At 38.3% G+C, this 20696-nt stretch overlaps 1 protein-coding gene across 2 annotated transcripts; it reads right to left on the bottom strand.

Annotated features, from left to right (window-relative positions):
- Positions 1-1556: 1556 nt before the first annotated feature.
- Positions 1557-17285, bottom strand: LOC148317102 (zinc finger protein 518A). Of its 2 annotated transcripts, XM_088285365.1 has the most exons (3): positions 16927-17285; positions 9303-9375; positions 1557-5776 (listed from the first exon to the last, which is right to left on the bottom strand). In XM_088285365.1, exon 3 carries the CDS (start codon positions 5764-5766, stop codon positions 1840-1842), a length of 3927 nt encoding a protein of 1308 aa, XP_088141491.1. In that variant the 5' UTR covers positions 5767-5776; positions 9303-9375; positions 16927-17285; the 3' UTR covers positions 1557-1839. The 2 variants fall into 2 exon arrangements, with proteins under 2 accessions (XP_088141491.1, XP_088141492.1); XM_088285366.1 differs by lacking the exon at positions 9303-9375.
- Positions 17286-20696: the final 3411 nt, after the last annotated feature.

Genomic DNA, 20696 nt, shown 5'->3' with positions numbered 1-20696 from the left:
TGTATACAAACTACGGTCGCAACCAGGCTCACCATAGGGAGACCAAACAAACATCCTATTTTGCATATGTATGTCCCGTTTTATATTTATTTATTTTTAATCACTTCATGAAAATGTCCGGCTTCTAATTGTTTTTCATGGGACCAATTAGTTTAATTAGAGTCCAGGTGTCTCAATCTCTGGTCCTCAAGGTTTTATATGTTTCCTCCTGCTGTAGGTGGGAAACTCCAAAAACATGCCGGATATCGGCCCACGAGGACAAGAAGTTTGAGACGCCTGAATTTCATTGACATTTCTTGCTACTTTTTTTTAAAATGAAACATGCACAAAAATGACATCCTTTCCTTCGTTTGTGTTTCACCGCTGTGGTTTAAGTCACTACACATAGAAGTGTGCTACGATTATGATTCGGACCTGAGGAAAATGATGACAAGTAATGTCAAAAGCTTGCACCTGCATATTTCAGTATCTAATAAAAATGCCGGTCAGACATTTCAATGCTCACATATGGTCACAAAGACATAAAAAGCAGTGTGAGAGAGTTTATGTGCAAAGTTGACTGACTGTTAGACCTGAGAAAACAGGATGGAGAAGACAATTATGAGGGGGAAAAAAAATTAAAGTGACGATTTTTCTTTGTAAAATTAATATCCTCGTGCGACTGTTTCATTATTTACATAATTACAATCAAAAGATATTAAGAAATATTTTCTTAAAGCTGGGTTTTCTTCTTAAGAGGTATTATTTAGAACATTGTCATGTTGAAGACTTCAAAAGAGTGCTTTTATCACATTTTTTTTTTGGGGGGGGGGGATATTTTCCACCCATACAGGAGGCATAATTTAAATTACGGAATGCAAAAGACAATTGATGCATATGGAATTGTATACTTGTTTACCAATTTTGACCAATCAGCTGAAACCTTAATTGTGCATCCATTTGGAGAACACCATATCTTTTTGCGACCCCCCCCTTCCCAAAAAAATAATTAAAAAAATAGTAAATAAAAATATAGCCAAGTTGCGGAAGGTTGTTTTGGAGAGTTGAGGCTGTGAGGCTTCTTGCATACTCTCAAGCACTCATACAAAGCCTGTGATTGGTTCCTGGCTGTGAGATCGCCTGAGTGGATTTATCCCACGAGCTGATTGGCTGCGATGATCCAGCATCCATCTACCCTTGTTGTATCTGTCAGTCTCGTCAACATTAATAAAGGACCGTCACTTTAGAACAACGTTCTGTCTGGAAAATCATAATGCTATTCAAAGGTGCCCTTCGTTTAGTCAGAGTCGAGCTGGATAAACGGATAGTAAAAAGCTGTGAGCTGAACGCACAGTCCCCCGACAATCACAGCTTGCTGAGCAAGACACGGATGAAAAATCAGAATCACAATCAGAAATCTCTTTACCGTCATTGTACTCAAGTGTGCAACATCTGCAAATTAAATGTTCGTCTTAAAACAGCTTACCTTAAAGACCAAGTGTGACGTAATGTCAAAAAAATGCCAAATTAAATCAAAGTAATTAAACAACATGCAAAAAATAAAACATGAAAAAACATTTAAAATGAGAAATTAGTTTATGCACGTTTTATAAAGTCTGTGCTTTTTCCACATCTTCATCAATTACAGTGTATGACACTCAGTTCAAAGACCTGAGCATGACTGAACTCACTCAATCTAATTTTACAGAAAAAGCACCAATAAAATATCCATAACAAATAAAAAATGCATTTACAAGAGGAAAATTAAACAGAGTGAAAGGTGATAAAAATATACAACTGTAACCCTTTGATTTCCTCTCATAGACCTGTTTATACATACAAAAAGGTATTGGAAAACATTTACAATTTATTCCAGTCTCTCGTTGCTTCCATGAGATGTCGCTGGCCGTGGCCAATCCAATGTTCTTGATTGTTAAAAACCCGACCACAGAACCAGCAGTCAAACACCACAGTCTTGTGTCTACTTCCTGATCGTGGTTCCACAACTTCATACTTTTTTTTGTTCTTTTTCCTTAGCTTCAGTTTGAGAAGGAAACGCTCTCGGACAGTACTCTGAATTGCTCGTGGGCTTGGCTCACTGCTTTGCAGCAGTACACCTTCAGTCAAGATCTCCCCTCCTAGGGTGCCAAGCTCAGCGAGCGCTTGAACCGTTTTCTGCGACAGTGACACCTTGGCAACAGCACCCCTGTGTCGATTTATTACCTTCATAATATTGGCCACTTCAGGAATATCAGCGTCTGGATGATTAAGCACCACGACAGGTTGGTTTCTACGGGGGCATTTAATTTGCTGTAGACAGTTGTGTGGGGCAAGTCTCAAGGTTCTTTCAACTTTTTTTGCTATCGGACTCCAAAACACTGTTTTATCTTTCTCTGTCTGTACTTTGTTTGTGAGCTTTCTGGCTTTATGCGCCGTTGTTGGAAGCTCATCAAACAACACTTTCCTGCGCAGTTTTCTTTGACTTGGAGGTCGAATTGGTCTTGGGGCTAGTTGCGGCCTATCTGCTTCGCCGAGTTTTATCTTAGGGGTCAAGTGAGGTGCTGATTTCCCGACAGCGCTTTGTGCTGGATTCTGCCTGGTAATGATCTTCAGGTTGTTGGAAGCATTGGCATTCGTTTTGTTTGAAGACATAAGAAAACACTGGGTTGGAGGCGAGGTGGCCAAAAGTAAAGGTTGACAACTTGAGGAAGGTGAGCCACCTTTAAGCAGACTTGTGGTCGGGCTGACAATTTTAAATACAACTTTGTTTCCTTTTTTTTCTCTGGTGTCGAAAGACTGAGTGGTGGGTTTTATTACTAGATTATTGAGAAGCACACTCGACTTGGGTGGAGAAATGTACCGCAGCAAAAATGTTTGGCGACCAGTCTGCAAATTGCCAGGTTTGTCTGTCGAGCTCACAGGCATGGCCAAAACAGGTCTGGAGGTCTGTGAGAGTTTTGGACTTGCTAGCTTGAGGGCAGAGCTGCTCTGAGCTTGAACAAATGGAATTGACCTAGGCAACAAGTAGCACGTTGGATGTGTCTTTGCCACTTTGTCTGTAGGATTATTAGAAGATCCACTAGATAGGAATACAGGACCTTTTAAATTCGGGCTGTTGATAAGGAAATGGTGTGGAGAGGCACTAACACCACTTTGAAGAGAAGAAAATACTTTAGTAATTTTGTCATTAGCTGTTCCTATATTGGTATCTTTTAGAGGAATGCTCACAGCAGTAGGATTGCTTGAGGTTTCAAACCCAGACTTCCTGTAACAGACATTGATTTGAGGATTTTCACAATTGGTAATAAGCTTAAAACCTGGAGTGGGCTTGACCTGCATGGGCGTGGTACAAGTATTCTCATTAGTCTTCAAGACCATTTGCTGGTTTTCATCTTGCGCTTGAAGACGTACAATGGTGTTTGTTTGATTAGAAGATTCAAAGTTTGAATGAAAAGATTCAGTTCTTTCCTTATGGAGTTGTTGTGTAATTATTTCATCCGAGTGCTGTTCTACAAAACTGCCCAGAAAAGATGAAATACTTTTTTTATCTGCTGGATCTGCAGATACAGGAATGAAGTCCTCTTCGATTTTTATAACATTAAAATCTTTCAGCACTGACTCTGGGTTTTCATCATCTGTTTCAGCACAGTCATCATCATTTAAAGGGCTTGAAGAATTAGATAATGACAGATTGAAATCAGACGCTATGCTATGCATTTCTGTGCCTGTGATATGTTCAGGCAAACCATCATCAATTTGTTGATATGTTCTGGGTGAACTATCAAACGCTTCTTTGGAATAATTGTGAAAAGCGAATACTTTGTGGTTTAAAGAACTATGTGCTGTTCTGGCATTTTCTTTAAATGAAGCAGATGAGGAAATCTCTGCTGGAGGAGACAAATTTGTTGAATGTTTATGATGGTACTCAAACCCAGCTCTCGTACTCTCTCTACTTTCTGAAGAGCTTTGGGAAAATTGGTCAGCAATTTCAGTCGAATTATGAGAGGTAGTCTCTTTGCGTTCGTCGCAAATGTTTGCTTTTCTGGTTAACGTTATCCTCCCATCTACTCCACAATTCTCCACACTACTTTTGCATGTAGAATTACTCTGCAATGCCTCCTGAGAAACATATAAAGGGTTATCCGTGAATGTGTCAGCCACAACATCAGACACTTCAGGTCCATTTTCAGAGACCATCTCAGATTTTTCCAAGATGTCTTTGCTTTTCAACAGATTCAATTCTGAGCAAGCTGTGGGGCTTGGGGAACTTTGTCTCCCAATCGGATCGAGTGGATATGTCTCTGCAGTTGAAGACCCATTTGCAGAATGACCACCTTTCCACCCCAAATCATCACCATGAAGAGGAGACTCGAGAGTGAAAACTGCCGTTTCTTCCTCTTCAACCTTGACTTTAACTGCCATTATATCTTCTGTTTGTATGCAAGATCCACCTCCTGGTCGAACGGCTAAGCAATCTGATGTGGAGCTCGTACTAGCAGATGATTCCCCATTCTCAACAAGAACTTCACTTTTGAAAAATGCAGACCTCGTGGCTGAAGAGTCCAAATCGTCTACTGATAAATTGTCTTGAGTGCACATGTTTTGCTTTGCTACTGGTATTACTTTGAGGACTAGATGCTTTTTCCCATCGACCATCTTAAATCCCATCACTTTGGTTGTACAGTTTGGGGGAAGAGAGATTTTATTTTTGACCATTAGAACTGTCAGTGGATTGGGATTGGTTGGAGAGCCACAGCTGTCATTGTCCAGCAACATTACTGGTGAGGATTGTTCCGCAGTCATAGAGTTCCGATTAGAGTCCTTTTTAGCCGGTGTCTCATCAACAGTTTGTTGGACTTCCTCGGAACACATCTCGGATTTCATTCTTCCATTTTGCTTTGGTAAGATCCCTGATATACCAATTAATTTGGGTAACTTTTGTGTTTCTTGCAGCTCTGAGACATTTTTAAGTATATTTTGGCAACTTGGAGAGGAATTTGTTGCAGCAGCTCCATTTTCTAATGTCTTCCATACATTTGGATCAACTTGTTGGTTTTTTGGATGCTTGTCTGTCTTGTGAGCAGCGACTGTGTGTCTTTTAAGCTGATTGATGGTTGTTGCACAGTATCCACAGATTTGACAAACAAAAGGTAACAAAATGGTGTGAGCGTTTAGATGCTTTTGATAATCCACTTCATTCAAGCTGATATGTCGACACTTGGAACATTTCCAGGGACTCTCATTGTGATGATGAATGTGTTGGACGAATGTCCCGGCATCCACAGTTGTAAACTCACACCAGTCGCAATGAAATTTGCCATTAAGACTGTGACACATGATGTAATGTCTTGTAAGCAAAAGCAGTGAATATTGAATTCCATCACAGCAGAGCTCACATGTGACCAACGTATTTTTGTGCTCAATCCGGTGACGTTGAAGAGCTGCAAATTCATTTGTGACAAATCCACACAAATCACAAGGGTAAGTCGGCAAAATTCCATCGTGGGACCCCCGAAAATGTTTAAGGAGATCATTAGGACTGTACGTAGAATCATCCTTACACACAGAGCAGCCAAAGCTCAATATGTTTCCAGAAAAAACTGCCCCTTGCTGCATTTTGCAATTGGCTCTCTTGGTGGAACCGCGTTGCTTCACAGGCGATGTGCCTTGATTGACTTGACTTCGGCGTGTTCTCTCTTTGAAATGTGGAGAGTCTTTTACATCCTCTACAGATGACACACTGGAATTCATGGCAGAATCGTGAGGTACTTTTAGGTCTTCATCCATAGTTGTGAATCTACAAGAGAAACAAGCTTTCTATTATTTCTGGTATGAGAGCATGAACCATGCTGACATATCATCAGGTTGGTAAATAAACAGCAACAAATATGGTACTTTAGATTATAGCATGACATTGACAATTGGGGAAAAAAGGCTAACATTGTATTTTAAAAAAGTGTTATTTTGGCGATAGGATGTAGTGTTCATACATGGATTCATTTTTTTATACAACCACAATATTTGTGAACATTATCTATATTTGTATAATTTATCCCTGTGCGTAAACGGTTTATTAAGTAACTATACCTGTGAGTTTCAGCAATTATCAAAAACACTGCACCCATTGCTTTTGGAGATATGGTCCGCCTAATTTTTCAGATCACGTCAAAAACGGGCGTGGAAGTCAATCTTTACAACCCAATATCTCAGAAATTACTTTGTCAATTTTCAAAAGAAAAGTGTTTACCTGGAAATTATTCATTTTAGGATTGGGGTACGTTTAGGTTGTTGATATTTTCACCTCTTCTTTGACCCTGAATTTCACCTTGTGGACCGTACAAATTTGAGACAAAATTTGCTGTTTGTTGCAAATCATTAACTTAGTATTTTACGGCTGCAACAAGTTAAAAAAAGCTGGAACAGGGTCATGTTTTCCACTGTGTTACCTCACCTTTTCTTTAAACATTTAATAAATGTTTGAACTGAGGACACCAATTGCTGAAGCTTTGTATGAGGATTTCTTTCCCATTATTGCTTGATGTACAGCTTTGAGCTGTTTAACAGTCCGGGGTCTAAATTGTCATATTTTGCGCTTCATAATGGCATAAAGATTGGCCAGACTAGTACCCACACTCTTTTACTGTGATGCCATGCACGTGCAGAATGTGGTTTTGCATCATCTGGCTTAAGTCCATGAATAAGACGTTGCTTGGGTGGCAGCTCATATATCTCCAAAACCTGTATGTACATTTCAGCATTAATGGGGCCTTCACAGATGTGTAAGTTACACATGTCATTATTAGCACAGCCCCATACCATCACAGATGCTGGCTTTTGGACTTTGCGTCGATCACAGCCCAGATGGTTCTTTTCCTCTTTGACACGGAGAACAAAGTCTCCCCAATTTCCAAACACAATTTGAAATGTGGACTGGTCAGGCTACAGAATACTTTTCCACATTTACATCAGTCAATCTTAGATGAGCTGAGGGCCAGGGTGTTGTTGATAAATAGCTTTTGCTTTGCATAGTAGACTTGAAGTTGCTCTTACAGCGCCAAACTGTATTTAGTTACATGGGTTTTCTGTAGTGTTCCTGAACCTATGTGGTGATAGCCTTTCCTAATAAATTCCTTGAAATTGTAAGCTGATGAACCTTGTCCTTCAACTGTTGAACTATTTTCTCTCAGTTGTTCACAAAGATGTGAACATCGCCCCATCTTTTAAATGAGAGCGCAATTCGGGGAAGCCCCTTTTTAGCCTGTTCACCTGTGGGATGTTCCAAACAGGTGTTTCACGAGCAATCTCAACTGTATCAATCTTTTTTGGCACCCATCCTATCTTGCAGCCATAAAATTCTAAGGTTCCGATTATTTGCTACAAACAATGTTTACCAGTTTGAACATTAAATATCTTGTCTTTGTCTTTGTATTCAATTAAATACTGAATAGCTCGAACTGATTTTCAAATGAATCTATTCTGTTTTTATTTACGTTTAACGTAACATCCTAACTTAATTGGAATCCAACTAGGATGTCGTGAAACAGCATGCTCATGGACTGCAGAATCACATACGCTACACGCTTGGTACTTTCAAAACGTCTGGAACTAGTAAACTCACTGCGTTGTTCTACACCAGGCATCACCAAATGGCGGACCGCGGTCCGGATCCGGACCGACAGATGGTTCGGACCGGACACATGACCAATCTATGATGAATTTTTTTCAGGGCGCATTCGCAAACGACGCTGCAATTCTAGTTAATACGGAAAAGGCGTCACTGATTTGAGCCAATCAAATCTTTTGTTTACTATCCACTGCCAATCGCGCAGCAGACCGGAAGAGAGTGCTGCTGACAGTCTGCCTTGCTAAAAAAATAGCAAGGTCGATGCGTCTTGTTATAAATAGATGGACGGAGAAATTTAGTTTTGTTCTGGCTGCAGCCGATTCAAAACCAGTGTGCATCATATGCTCCGAAACCGTTGCAACATTGCGAAGCGCCACTACGAAACAAAGCATCGCCCTTTTATGCACATTTATCCGCTGACGTTTGAGGTGAGTGCACGTAAAAACATCGAACTTCGAGTGCAGTATAACAGATTTTTACATTTTTGTTTCCAGCCCAGCGGCATGCAAACGAATGTTCACTATATGTATCATTGATTTTGGGGAGACATAAAAAAACATTCAGTGATGGGGAAGTTGTGAAGGAGTGCTTAAATGCGGTTGCACAAACATTATTTGTAGGAAAACACAAAGCCCAGATGTGTGAAATAATCTACCAAATCCCAATGGCCCCGACTCCGTTCCAACCCAAATTTAAGTCACTGGCAGGGCAGTCACAAACTCATTTTTCTCATTAAGAGAAGTTAAAAAATATTCTAAAGAAAAGGTGGTGTCAAAGCTCATTTTGAATTAGTTTTTCATGAGGACAGCCATTTTTATTCATTGTGTACTGAACATGTCGACCTGTTTTACTTGGATAATTAGGCTTCCTGTTTTTTTAGGCCGATAACTCTTTGGTTTAAGAAAAAAAGGTACAAGATGTTAACTCAATGATTAGCACTTGATATATTTCTGCAGGAGATATTTTTCAGTTTTTTCTGGAAGTGGCACCCTTAAATTCCTGGAGCCACATTTTCTTAAATGTAAAATAAACGCCTTATATTTGTTTGACTGGCAAAGGTGTTTAATGGGAACATTGCTAAATATTTAGTATATAAGTGCGCTCTGTTGAAAATGACTAAATATCGAAACTATATAAAAATGTGAACATAAGCTAGGGAAGTTGGACTTTGGTTCGGACCTTTTAATTGGAAGAAATTTTAGTCGTGGACCTCTGTGACTTTTAATTGAATATCTCTGTTCTACACAATATAATGCAATACAATTCAACACAACTTGATTTATTCATTAATAATTTTTCTTCAAATATATTTTAAAGATTGAGAGAGGCCAAAATTTAAATCACAATTAAATTTTGATATATCTTCCAGACCTGAGGTATATGTTAAAACATTTTTAATATTTATTGACAAATGATTCAATTGTAGAAATGAATGAATTCATACATACGACAATAAAATAATTAATTAGTTTTTTAATGCTATTATTTATAATTGAATAATTAATTACTTAAAAATGATAAAGGTTTCATTTTTAAATTTCACCAATATTCAACCAATAAATTAATTTAATGGGCTAAATTAATACATAACAAATCATTTGTACAAATCCTTTTGATGTAAGGTAATTTGAATTAACCTCAATATATTTCAAATTAACCTCAATATCGATATGATTGCGGAGAAACTAATTCACACAACCTTAAGTAGGCAGGGGGGGACAAACACCAATGTGAGATTCTCTGAAGACAAGGAGCTGGTACAGCCTGAGTATCTGGAAGAAAACAGAGGGAGTGAAACTTTCAATTTATTTTAACAGCGCTTTTCATCACTAACCTCAAGTGATGCGTATTTGGCAACTTCATTTTAAAATGATCAATAATGCAGTGTAGATACATAGGTACCTTTTCGTACAGACACCCAAATTAATTGGATGTCAATAATTTCACAATTTCTTTCCCCACACTTCTATGATAACCCATCTTTGGGCGGTATCAATAAGATTTTATAGAAACTACTACTCTTAACAATAGTGCTTATTGATTCAGTTCCTTGACAGTATTCTGATAGGTACTTTTTTGTTTTGAAAAACACCAAACCAAAATAATATAACTCAAACTGCTTTAATGTATTCATGTTAATTAATAAAGTTAATCTTGTCATGACAATGACAATATAAAATACATTTTAAAAAATGATTATGAAAAAAAAAATCATTATTATACTGTTAAACATTATATTGACAATTATTTAGTGTAAAAGAAAATTTGCAGCAAACAATAAGAATGAAATACGCAGTTGGGCTACAAAAAGCACTAATGTGAGGTGAAACGCACATTTTCTATATGTTTATGCAGCTTGCTTCTGTTTCGCCCTGACATTTTACTGATTGATTTAACTTGTGCCAGCGTGCATTGAACAGCGATGTGATGTCACCCCTCCGTCCCTCTCAGTCTTCAGGCATTACAACACAAACCAAGAATAACCAAAGATTTACGTTAATGTGACAGTTGGATTGTGTCTAAATTGATTAGTCATGCCTGGAGTGAAAAGCTCAGCTGATACGTTCTGAGAGAGCTAACCAAATGTAAAAGATTCCAGCTATATCTCCGTGAGTGTACGTTAGTGAAAAACCTCAAACTCTGAACTTTAAAAGCTGCTGACTTGGCGGCCCATGCTCCACTCCTAAGCCGGTACCACAGTGGCACTACCGTGATATAAATATCGATCCCACACATAGGGCTGGGCGATAAACCGAAAATTTACCGTGACCGAAATTTATTACAATGACCGAAATCATTTTGCCCATGTCGGTAAATTCGGTGTTTAAAAAAAAAAGAAAAGCCTTTTCTGTCTGCGGCAATGTTCATGCCCCTTCAAGAACGCTACAGCGCCTCTAGTCACGTGACTCCACCCGTCTGATCGAGAAAGAAAACAGACTTCGCTGTCGTAGCTGGCGATTCAAATCCAGAAGCTTTTTCACCACCCACAACACAACCATGCTGTACTGAAATTTCAAAGTGAGAAGCAAGGTTCGACAAGTGACAACAGCCCGTTATCGGAGGCAACACCATACGAGAGAACGTCTCAGAGGTGGACGCAATAGCCTAGCACATAGCTAAAGATAAAGCTCCTCTAGTTACAGTGGCACGCACAGGATTTAAACGCTTCATGAAAGCCGTATTTCCCGATATGGACTACATCGGGCCGGGAGCTTAGACATGTCAAGCATTTTGCATCTACATCCGACTTGTGGTCGAGTCGCAACATGGATCCCCGATTGAGCCTGACTGTGCATTACATAGACGACAAGTGCCGACTGCGCACCAGAGTACTCGAGACGGCACATTTTCCCTGATGATGCACACTTGTTTATTTGGCTTGCATTGACATTTTCTCTCATTTTATTTAGCATTTTTTTTATTTGCCATTATTTACATCATGAGAGCATCTTGGCGCAATCTATTTGCAGAAAAAGATTTTGCAAGAGGTACCCTTTTTCTTTGTGACATTGTTCAAGTCATGCAAAGCAAGCTATTTGGAATGTTTATACAAATGATTTTTGTACTTTTATTTTTCATTGAAAGTAATGTGTACCAGTTGGTCAATAAAAAAAACAGTCAATATGCATTTCCTGCATTTATTTTGATTTTAGTCCACGGGGGGAATTTATCGTGCACTTATCGTTATCGAGGTAAAATTGCTCAATTTCTCGCAATATTTATTTGAGGTCATATCGCCCAGCCCTACCCACACATCAAAATAACATAATAACTACATGGTTATACGGCACGATTACCCTTTTTAAATACGTATCATTTTGTAATATGGTCATCACACACACTCGGGATGGGTACCAAGCCTAGGAACTAAACTGACCACACACTACGGCTTTAGGGGGAAAAATGTTGCCATTTTTCTGACAGATATTGTGATTTTGATTTGATTTGTGATTTTCTTCCCAATGTACAGTAACATGACAAACATGACAAACGATAATTTTACCATTAATAACCAACGCCATTACTCTATTAATGAAAGGACACTAAAGAGGTCTTGTGAGCGAGGCGGTCATTTTAAAAGTTTATAAAAATTCAAGTACGTTCAAGTAAGGCAAGACCTAATGTACTACTCGACGTCAGGTATGATTTTGCATTTGTGTAATTATGTGTATGGAAAATGCATTTTTTAAATACCAAAATGTTAAACATTTGTCAGATTAAATACATTTTTTCCTATATTTTTGCTAGAGACATAACGGTTTCCAACAGAAACTAAGGGCTTAACAATATGGCGTAAAAGTCATGTCATTATATTGATTGAATCTTTTGGTCCTAACAGTGTAAAAATCATAATGGGTGTATTTGTGATTGGGTTAATTTCCTGTTAGGACGTGTCAAAAAATATCATGCTTCTATTAATTTGAATTTTGCATTTGCATGTAAACTTTTATGTTATGAAAACTATTGAACAAATAAAAAACATTGTTCCTTAGCAAAGTTAAATTGATTGAATATAGAGATCTATTATTGGGTAGATCTCAAAACTCAGTACTCTGTGGTGCAAAATAGGGCAAATATCATTCACGATATTATAGATTTCATAAACTTTTGACATTGAGCTCTTCGTCATGGCTGATGTCAGCTGTTTTTGTGTCCAGTGTTACAGCGTGTGCTAAATTGCAAATGTAGCCATCATTTCATTTCATGTCATGTCTGGAAATAGATTGGTTGCAATAGAAATTTTCTGCTGGCTATCCGCCCTAATGAGGTTCTAGCCAGACTTCTGTGAAAAGTCGACTGTACACTTAAGTACTTAATTTGGGTGTTTCCCGACGCTCTAATGCTCTTTAGCAATTAGCACACTTAGTAACTCATTGCTCGCCTTCTCTGTGAAAACGCTACTTGTAGTGGGGGTAGTTATTTGTCAACAGGGATGTGAGGATCCACAAGCATCCACAGCTCGTTGCTGCCGCTGCACACCGACTTATATAAAGAACAAATAAAGTAGGTGTTGCGTCGGGGCAAGCTAGCTAAGCGCAACAGGTTGGCGCTCATGAGAGTGACCTGTTCACCACTACTCCACACTTAATGGTTTTGTTAACTGTCTTTTAGAATGTGTTCGTAATCCAAAGCATCCACCCATCCATCATCTGAGCCACTAATAGCGATAACAAAATGTTAGCGTGCAACAGGAGCGTTACATCAAACACACGGTAAGCCGTGCATGCTAATGCTAGCTCACAGTCAGGACTCTCCTCCATCAGAAAATAAATCAGGCATCAGCCAGAAGGCGCATCCTTTTAACATGCTCGTTTATCATCGCAGTGCTGTCATGAAAGGGAGGTCTGTATTGTATCAAGTATGTTTGGTGAAATGCATCCGAACCTTCGGATGTTATTGCCATGACACTGCATTACCTACAATGCTTCTGTTTACATTACAGATGACCTTGATTACCACTACTGTGCATGTGCGTCACAGATAGGGCACATTGCCAAGGGGAGAAGTGCGAGATGTAGCAATTTCGAGACAAATATAGCGGCAAATGAATTAATACATAAATAAATGCAAATCGACGTCTTCTAGTCGACTAATCTTGGTAGCCCTACTTTCATCCAAATACCTAATGATTTAAGAATTATAGACATATTTTTAGATCTTATTATTCGCCAGGGTGAAATCAGATTACATCAGTTTTAAGGATGAATCTGAGATCTAGAGCTGCGCCAATGGCAAGCCCCAGTGGGCAGTTTCCTGGCCCACCTCACTTGATGGTGAGTGACCCAGGCAGCCAACTGCTGGGCTTCTACTAGCCAAAGCAGAAACCAGAGTGTGGAAAACAATTGAGTACCCATTGCGTTAAAACTATAAAAAAAACAAAAAAAAAAACATAAATATTTGTGGAAAATGGACACAAACTTATCTCACATAAAGCATGCACCCAGAGGTATTCCTTTGCATTGTCAATAGTGGGGGCATCATTTCATCAACCTAAGCACACTTGTCAATTAATGTAATGGTATGGCACATGACACTGCCAAGAACAAATAAATCCCATCCCCTATGTTTTTCTCAAAAATTGACAGTGCGCCTTATCATTTGGAGCGCACTATTTATAGATGAATTTCAGATTTTCAGTTTATTGACTTTAATTCAAATTCCTTCCTAATTACATTTGGGTTTTCATTATCACCCGCGTCGTAGCCAATGTTTATCTGAGGCGTGATTATTGCTAGTCTTATCACCAGCAGGCGTCTCTTTGTTAGGACTACTTCCTGCTTCTCTGTCTAAGAATCATGGTAAATGTAGTCCTGCTACCTGCAGTAAACAAAGTTAAATTTTTAATATTTACTTTCACATTCTCAGCTAGGAGGCACATGTTTTTGTCATACCAAAACAAAAAATACTTCCTGCTTTCATCTGAGAGAATCATGGAAAATGTAGTCCTGCTAGCCCAATATTGTGTCCAGTAGTTAGATCATAAGTGTCAAACTCCAGTCCTGAAGAGTCGCTTTCCAGCATACTTTCTATCTCAGCCGGCTGCAACACACCTGATTCAAATGATCAGCTCATCAGCAAGCGCTGAAGAAGCCTGAAAAGTATCCTGCTCATTTGGATCAGGTGTATTGCAGCCGGGAGAGGTGGAAAACATGGAGGAAAGCGGCGTTAGTGTGATCTGCTTCATGAGCATGGGGGACAAGAGCCCTTTAAAAAAAAAAAAAAAGCGGCTCACAAAATCACATAGTCTGAGATCGCAATTTCAGTCCCAAAACGATAAATTGTTCAGCCCCACGTCGGATAAGCTTTTTTGGCGGCACATGTCCAATATTACATCTGGGACCGGGCTGGCGGGAGGTAAACAGCACAGCTAGCTCCCAAAAGCTGCTGGGATTGAGCGAAAAAGGTTGGATAATAGTGAGTGTATTAAATTGTTTACAGTTGTTGAACTGTCAACAGATATATGATTTAGCATTACCGCAAACAAATGAAACCACTGATCATTGCATTCACTAGGGATGTTCAAACTTTTTCTTTCCACATCTGTTGGAGCAACCCCTCCTCCCTTCGAAGCAACCGCTGTGTAGCTGCACGGCAAACAAAAGCAAGGAAGGCACGCTCCGCAATATTTCATTTCTGGTCTGAACCTAGCATTACTGTGCTAAATCTATGAAATAAATGACAATAAACCATTTAACATGCTATGCTTCACAAAAATAATTACGCCTTATGACCCTGTGCGTCTTAAGATTTTTTTTTCTAAACCGTTCATTGAAATGTCACCTAATACTGTGTCCCTAATACCACACATGATAGGCAAGCGATCCAGAGATTATTTATATACACACAATTAAAATAAAAGTATTGTAGATCATATGTCCGCTTTAAATTTTCATACTGATACATTTCTAACATGACATACTGTAGTGATGTCAGCTGTCCTTTGAAATGTTATGTTTTGCTCAATTTGATGTTTATGTGTGCTAATTTATTTGCACTCATCAGTTACTATGAATACATCATTGTCTTTTTTTTTTTAAACTTGTGGACAATAGGAGAGCGAGGTCATGCCTGGGGTGGAGCGTTATGGCTGAAAATGTATGCCAATATACGTAATTTATATCAGTTGATATACATAAATTTTGTATTTTTATTTTTTTACAGAATCAAATACGAAAAAGTACCATTGAAAAGATCTGGTCGTAAAAGCTGTGATTTAAATGGTCTTTAAAACGCACAGCGGTGCGGAGCGAAGGCGAGGAAGGAGGGAGCGACAGGAAGAGACGTCATTGTTGTACTAAGGTTGAGTGAGTTTTCTGTCTCATGAGACCTTGAGATGAGTATAAAACATTTTCATTAGAGTATAATTATATATTAACTATTTTTACATTCAACCTGTTTAAGCAATTATGTGACCCAGGATTTTTTTAAATATCCGTAACAATCAGTGTTACGGGTATAACGAGTTTGTGATTTCCCTAACAAAATACGAACAATCTGAAACAGTTAGCAGCTCTATAATGCTCTCTTGGAGTGCATGTACTACAGTTGACCAAACATTTTAGTTAAATTTTAACAGGCCCATTATTGCCATGGGACATGTTTTACCTGACTTACAAAAAAAAAAGACAACACTGTAGCTTGCATGTCAAAGAAAAGGAACTTGACTTCTACTCCATGTATGCATCTGGAAGCGTTAGTTTACACATAGTGTTATAATCTTAATGCAAGAGTTACACTGAGTGGACTGGTCATTTATTTGAACAAAGCAAAGGCACACTTTTGTTCAACCTCTGTACGCTACACGCAGGCGCATGCAGAAGTGCACTCGATTGCAATAAAAAAAAATGCATTTGTGCTCAAACTTTCCTTACGTCCTTGTAATTGTGGCACAAATTAACGTTATTCAGCATGTAGAATGACCTAGTTGGGGTTTTCGTGTTGACATTTTTTTCCTATAGAACATTTTACTGAAGGCACTTTCAGTTGATATTGATCATGTGTCTATTGAGATACATACTTAATTTGAGTTAGTTGTGAGACATTTTTGTGCTTGGAAACTTTACTGAAAACAAACTGAACTGAGTGGAATACATATAGTTTAGAAACCAATGAACATTGAGACAAGAGAAAACTACCAAAGGCAAGTCAAATTTCCCAATTATTGAGCATGCATGCATGAAGATTCATTTTGGTCACTGCTTGTTACAATTTCTGATGTGCAAAAATTGCATAGTATTGCTCAATTTATATTGTTCTGTATTCAACTTAAAATGTTGCAATGCTATGGTTTCATGTATGTTTGTGTTTCGATTTCCTGTAGCAATATCGTATACAACACCCATACCCATGATGATTTTGACAGTAATAATCTTGATATGACAATTTCATCATACTTCATCTCTACACGCAGGTAGGTATGTATGCTCATCCATGAAGGTTGTCTTGAGAGGAAAAAAACTTGACTATTTCTCAACATGAAGAGACAATGGTTTGGCTTAACCCACCCCACAAAACACATAGGAAAAGGAGCAAACTATCACAGCCCTTAAACGACAGAATGATCTAAATCTGTTGACTTTGCTGAGTGACTGTCGAACAAGTTTAATGGGGGGCGGGGGGGGCTCCATCAGTAGAATTAAAAGCTATACACGAGAGAGAATATTACATGACATCACTACCAGAATGACTGTGATAGTCGTGTAAAATTCTGGCCATCGAAAGTACATAATGGCTGGAGTTTATTGATTAGTTAGTTGACATGTAAATAAAGCCACCACCCACGCGAACCTATACAAAGTTACGGCAAATCAAAATGTTCTTACTATTGACTTGATGGAACTTCAGGCTCGGTCGCGTTGACACGGGACATAATAAAAAACGGTGAGGCAGAGAAAAAACACATAGCGGCAATATTTGCCGTCCTTTTCAGCTCTCTTTGGAACCACAGCGACGGCGGCCATGACAGTCCATCCGGGTGCTTTCGTTGATGCTCTTGACGCTCAAGTAGAAGCGGATGGATATGTTTTGTCAAAAACTACTAGTGCTGACGCCTATGTTTCTAATCGTGAAAACTGCTCTTAAAACTTTCCCTCGAAAGTTGATAAGCACACCTCGACAGGTCATTAAACAAAATGTATCGGCTTCACAATGGCATGTGTCCTACGTCATGGTCGAGCTCGTGTGTAGTGTTTATGGTGGAAGCAGAAGCAATGGCGGATGTACGCCATTTCCTTTTGATTTCGCCAGGGCAGATTCACAAATGTCATTCTTATTTTATTTTATATTTTTTGTTTGTCAGTTACGAATTAAAACCTCCCTAAATGTACATTTGCCTGTAATGTTGGGTTTAGGTTCCATGCTTCTTTTAACACTGCATTTACAGTCTATACTTGGGACTCCATTACACTTCGACCAGCACGGACACTTACGTCACTGACACTAGGCGGCCATTGAGCCTACCTCATCATTCATACTTTAGATTTACGCAGTGCTATGGTCATTCTGTATTCCCTAATCCTAATTTGTACAGCCTTTATGCATCACCATATGTAAAGTTAATAAAGTGAATAGAAAAATAAGTTTGAAACAATTAAAAAAAAGCATAAATTAAAAATCACCACAGAATTAACCATGCCTGTATCTCAAACTGAATGTTTTGGAATGACTGGGGAATAACTGATACAGGTGGCGGGAGGAGAAGGAAGTCTGTGGATGACAATTTAGGCTGCCACTCCTGCAACTAGACCTCGGATGAGCGAGCAGACGATATGTTGTCTCATTATAGATGAGTCAGTTGTTATACATATCTGTATAACAATCGTTATGAAAGATAGTTTTAATAATGCTTTGAATTTATATGTTCAGATCCATTAATAGGAAATAAATGTGAATGAGAAGCACTGTCCCCTGTGGCCACTTACGTGGGCTACATATGTAACATGGATTATGGACTAAATTGGTCCTGATTACCCCTTTCCAATCAAAGTCAATGGAGGCCCAATTAATACCTTTAAAAGATTATACTGACTGATTATTCATTGGTGTGAGGTGTATAAATAGTTTTTGTTAGCATAATCAGCAATTGTTTTTCTGCCACGTTGGAGGTTGAGTTTGGGGGGGTAAACGAGGATGGAAACAGAAAGACTGCTCACATTTGATCGTTTGTTTTTTCAGTATAACCCATGAGTGATTCTGTTATTCTCTGTTTTGCCCCCCGAGTAAGACGAAAATGTTCTGTGCCTCATCAAACTCTCCACCTCAACTATAAATAGTATAAGTTGACTAAAAAAAATATTAATATACCACTGCGTCTATCCATCCATTATATATTAACATTAAAGATAAATAAATAAAAAAGAACTATAGATCGATTTACAAACACTCTTAACATTGTCTGCTTGTCACTCTAAACATTTTGTTTCATCCCTGTTAAAAACATTTTCCATGGTATAGTAATAGTTTGTTCACTCCACTTCATATCTCCTGTTGTTTGTGTACATGCTCAATGGGGGGAAAAAATCCTTAAACCTGAGAGATAAAACACACACGCTCTGACAATGACAGTGCCACGCTACTGTAGTGGATGTGTAATTCCACTTTATTCTGGTATTCACAAAAAAAAATAAAAAAAAAATACCTGGGGTCACAGTGCCCCCTTTGGAATTGAATAATTAAATACTGTGTATAATTCATTTATACAAATATAATATATGTAAACATAAATTAAGCAAAAACAAAGTCTATGGTCATCTTTGGCGGGCCTGTGGTGACATCTGTGTTAAAATAAAGACATTGTACATGTTTAAAGATTCCATAGGTGCTATGACGCTTCCTCACTTGAGGTAGGAGGAAGTGATTTCGCACATTTTGCGGAATGCGGTTGTAGGTTGCACATATACCAAATTCAAACATCTTGCTTAACTCTGTGTGAGTAGGCTACATTTATGACGTGTGCGACTATTTAAATATAATACTGTGGCAATGATACCCAACGTAAAATATATATTTTATAAGTCTGTATTATTAAAGCGGACTGAATTTAGACTTAAACATTGAAATTTGTGGTTATGTATAACACATTTTCTAACATTGCTTAATATTAAAGGGGCTTTGTCATAATATTCCCATTTTGTTGAGGTTTTCATCATAAATATGCATTCTCCCAGCCTGACCAAATTTTTTAGCAGATCGTTTTTATACATAACTACCACCGTTTTCAGTTTTACATACATCATTAACTCTGCGCAAACTCCGCCCTCACCTAAAACCTGCTCTGTACTCTTTAGGGTGATCACCACAACACAAATTTAAGAAGGGTAAAGGGCCTTAAAGCAGCAGTGGAAAGTTCCAGTCATGGCAGTGTAAAATGTGCGACGAGTCTCTGGAATATCTGCACGACTGTCATTGCATTGTAATTATTGCACCACCGGTCACTTTCTTTTGCTTGATAAGTCTCCACATTTTTTGAACAGCTGTCACTGGTTGGTACACTCAAGTTACTCTTACATTACATAAAGATACTCTTTATGTTCACGTCCTATATGTTCTTTTTTGTTTTTTTTTGTTTTTTAAATATATGCTTGTTACTGCAATACAAGTGTGGTTCATAATACCAGAGAGTATTTATTACTTACTTGGCCAATAAAAATTATTCTGATTCTGAAGATGTTGTAAAGGATTCAGTTTTTCAATTTCTCAAGTTCTTTCAATAGTATCCAACCTGTTCTGCTAGGCGGGGTATATTACAGATGCGCCAGAGATGGAGTACTAGTGGACAACTTTGTGGACAAGTATAGTCGGAATTATCTTGTTCTCAACACTAGCAAAATTAAGGAGCCATTTATGAGCTTTGAGAGGAACAGGAACAACACTCAAAAGTTACTCCGTTATTAATCTGACCTATAATCTTTACAACTCAATTGAAAAGCATGATAACTTTTTGAGAGGGGGAGTAAAAACAAACAGCTAAATGAGAATGCACCAGTGTTTTTTTTTTTTTTTAATTGGTTCCAGTCTCAGCAAAATAACAACATGATGCTGCCACAACCATGCTTCAGGTATGGTGTTCTCTCGTGAAGAGTAGTGTTGTGTTTGTGCCCGACATACCTTTATGAACTCTGGTCAAAATGTTCAGCCATGAAATCATCAGCCCATAACACATGTCCCATGTGTTAGGGAAATTTTATTGTGTTCGTTAATGGTGGAAATTAATAACACATTCTAATTTGTTTAAATTATGAAAACCTGGCAATTGAACAGGAGTGTGCAGATTTAAATCACTATGCATGGTTGTCAATTTCAAGTCCTTAATGAAAACAAAGAATATTTTTTTCTCCATGATTATCGTTCATTTTTGTTAGTCTTGTGCCCAGACAGTGTCGTTTTATTTAGTTTTAGTTTATCTCAAAACATTCTCGTTTTTATTTTATTTTGTGAAGGAAAATCCATCCATTATCTGTACAGCATGTCCTCACAATGGTCCCGGGGGGTGCTGGATCTGTCCGAGCTATCTTCGGGCAGTAGGAGGAGTACACCCTGAACTGGTTGACAGCCAATCGCAGTGCACACATAGACAAACAACCATCCGCACTCA

Source organism: Idiotropiscis lumnitzeri, chromosome 20 (genome assembly GCF_059441095.1).
Source record: "Idiotropiscis lumnitzeri isolate Australia: NSW breed Sydney's pygmy pipehorse chromosome 20, RoL_Ilum_1.0, whole genome shotgun sequence".
In the NCBI taxonomy this organism is placed as follows: Eukaryota; Metazoa; Chordata; class Actinopteri; order Syngnathiformes; family Syngnathidae; genus Idiotropiscis; species Idiotropiscis lumnitzeri.
Note: the sequence above shows the minus strand (reverse complement) of the source record. Positions and strands in the feature narration are given on the sequence as shown.

What these genes read in the sequence shown, in the direction of transcription:
- LOC148317102 (XM_088285365.1), bottom strand. Translation starts at nt 5,766, where the DNA reads ATGGATGAAGACCTAAAAGTACCTCACGATTCTGCCATGAATTCCAGT.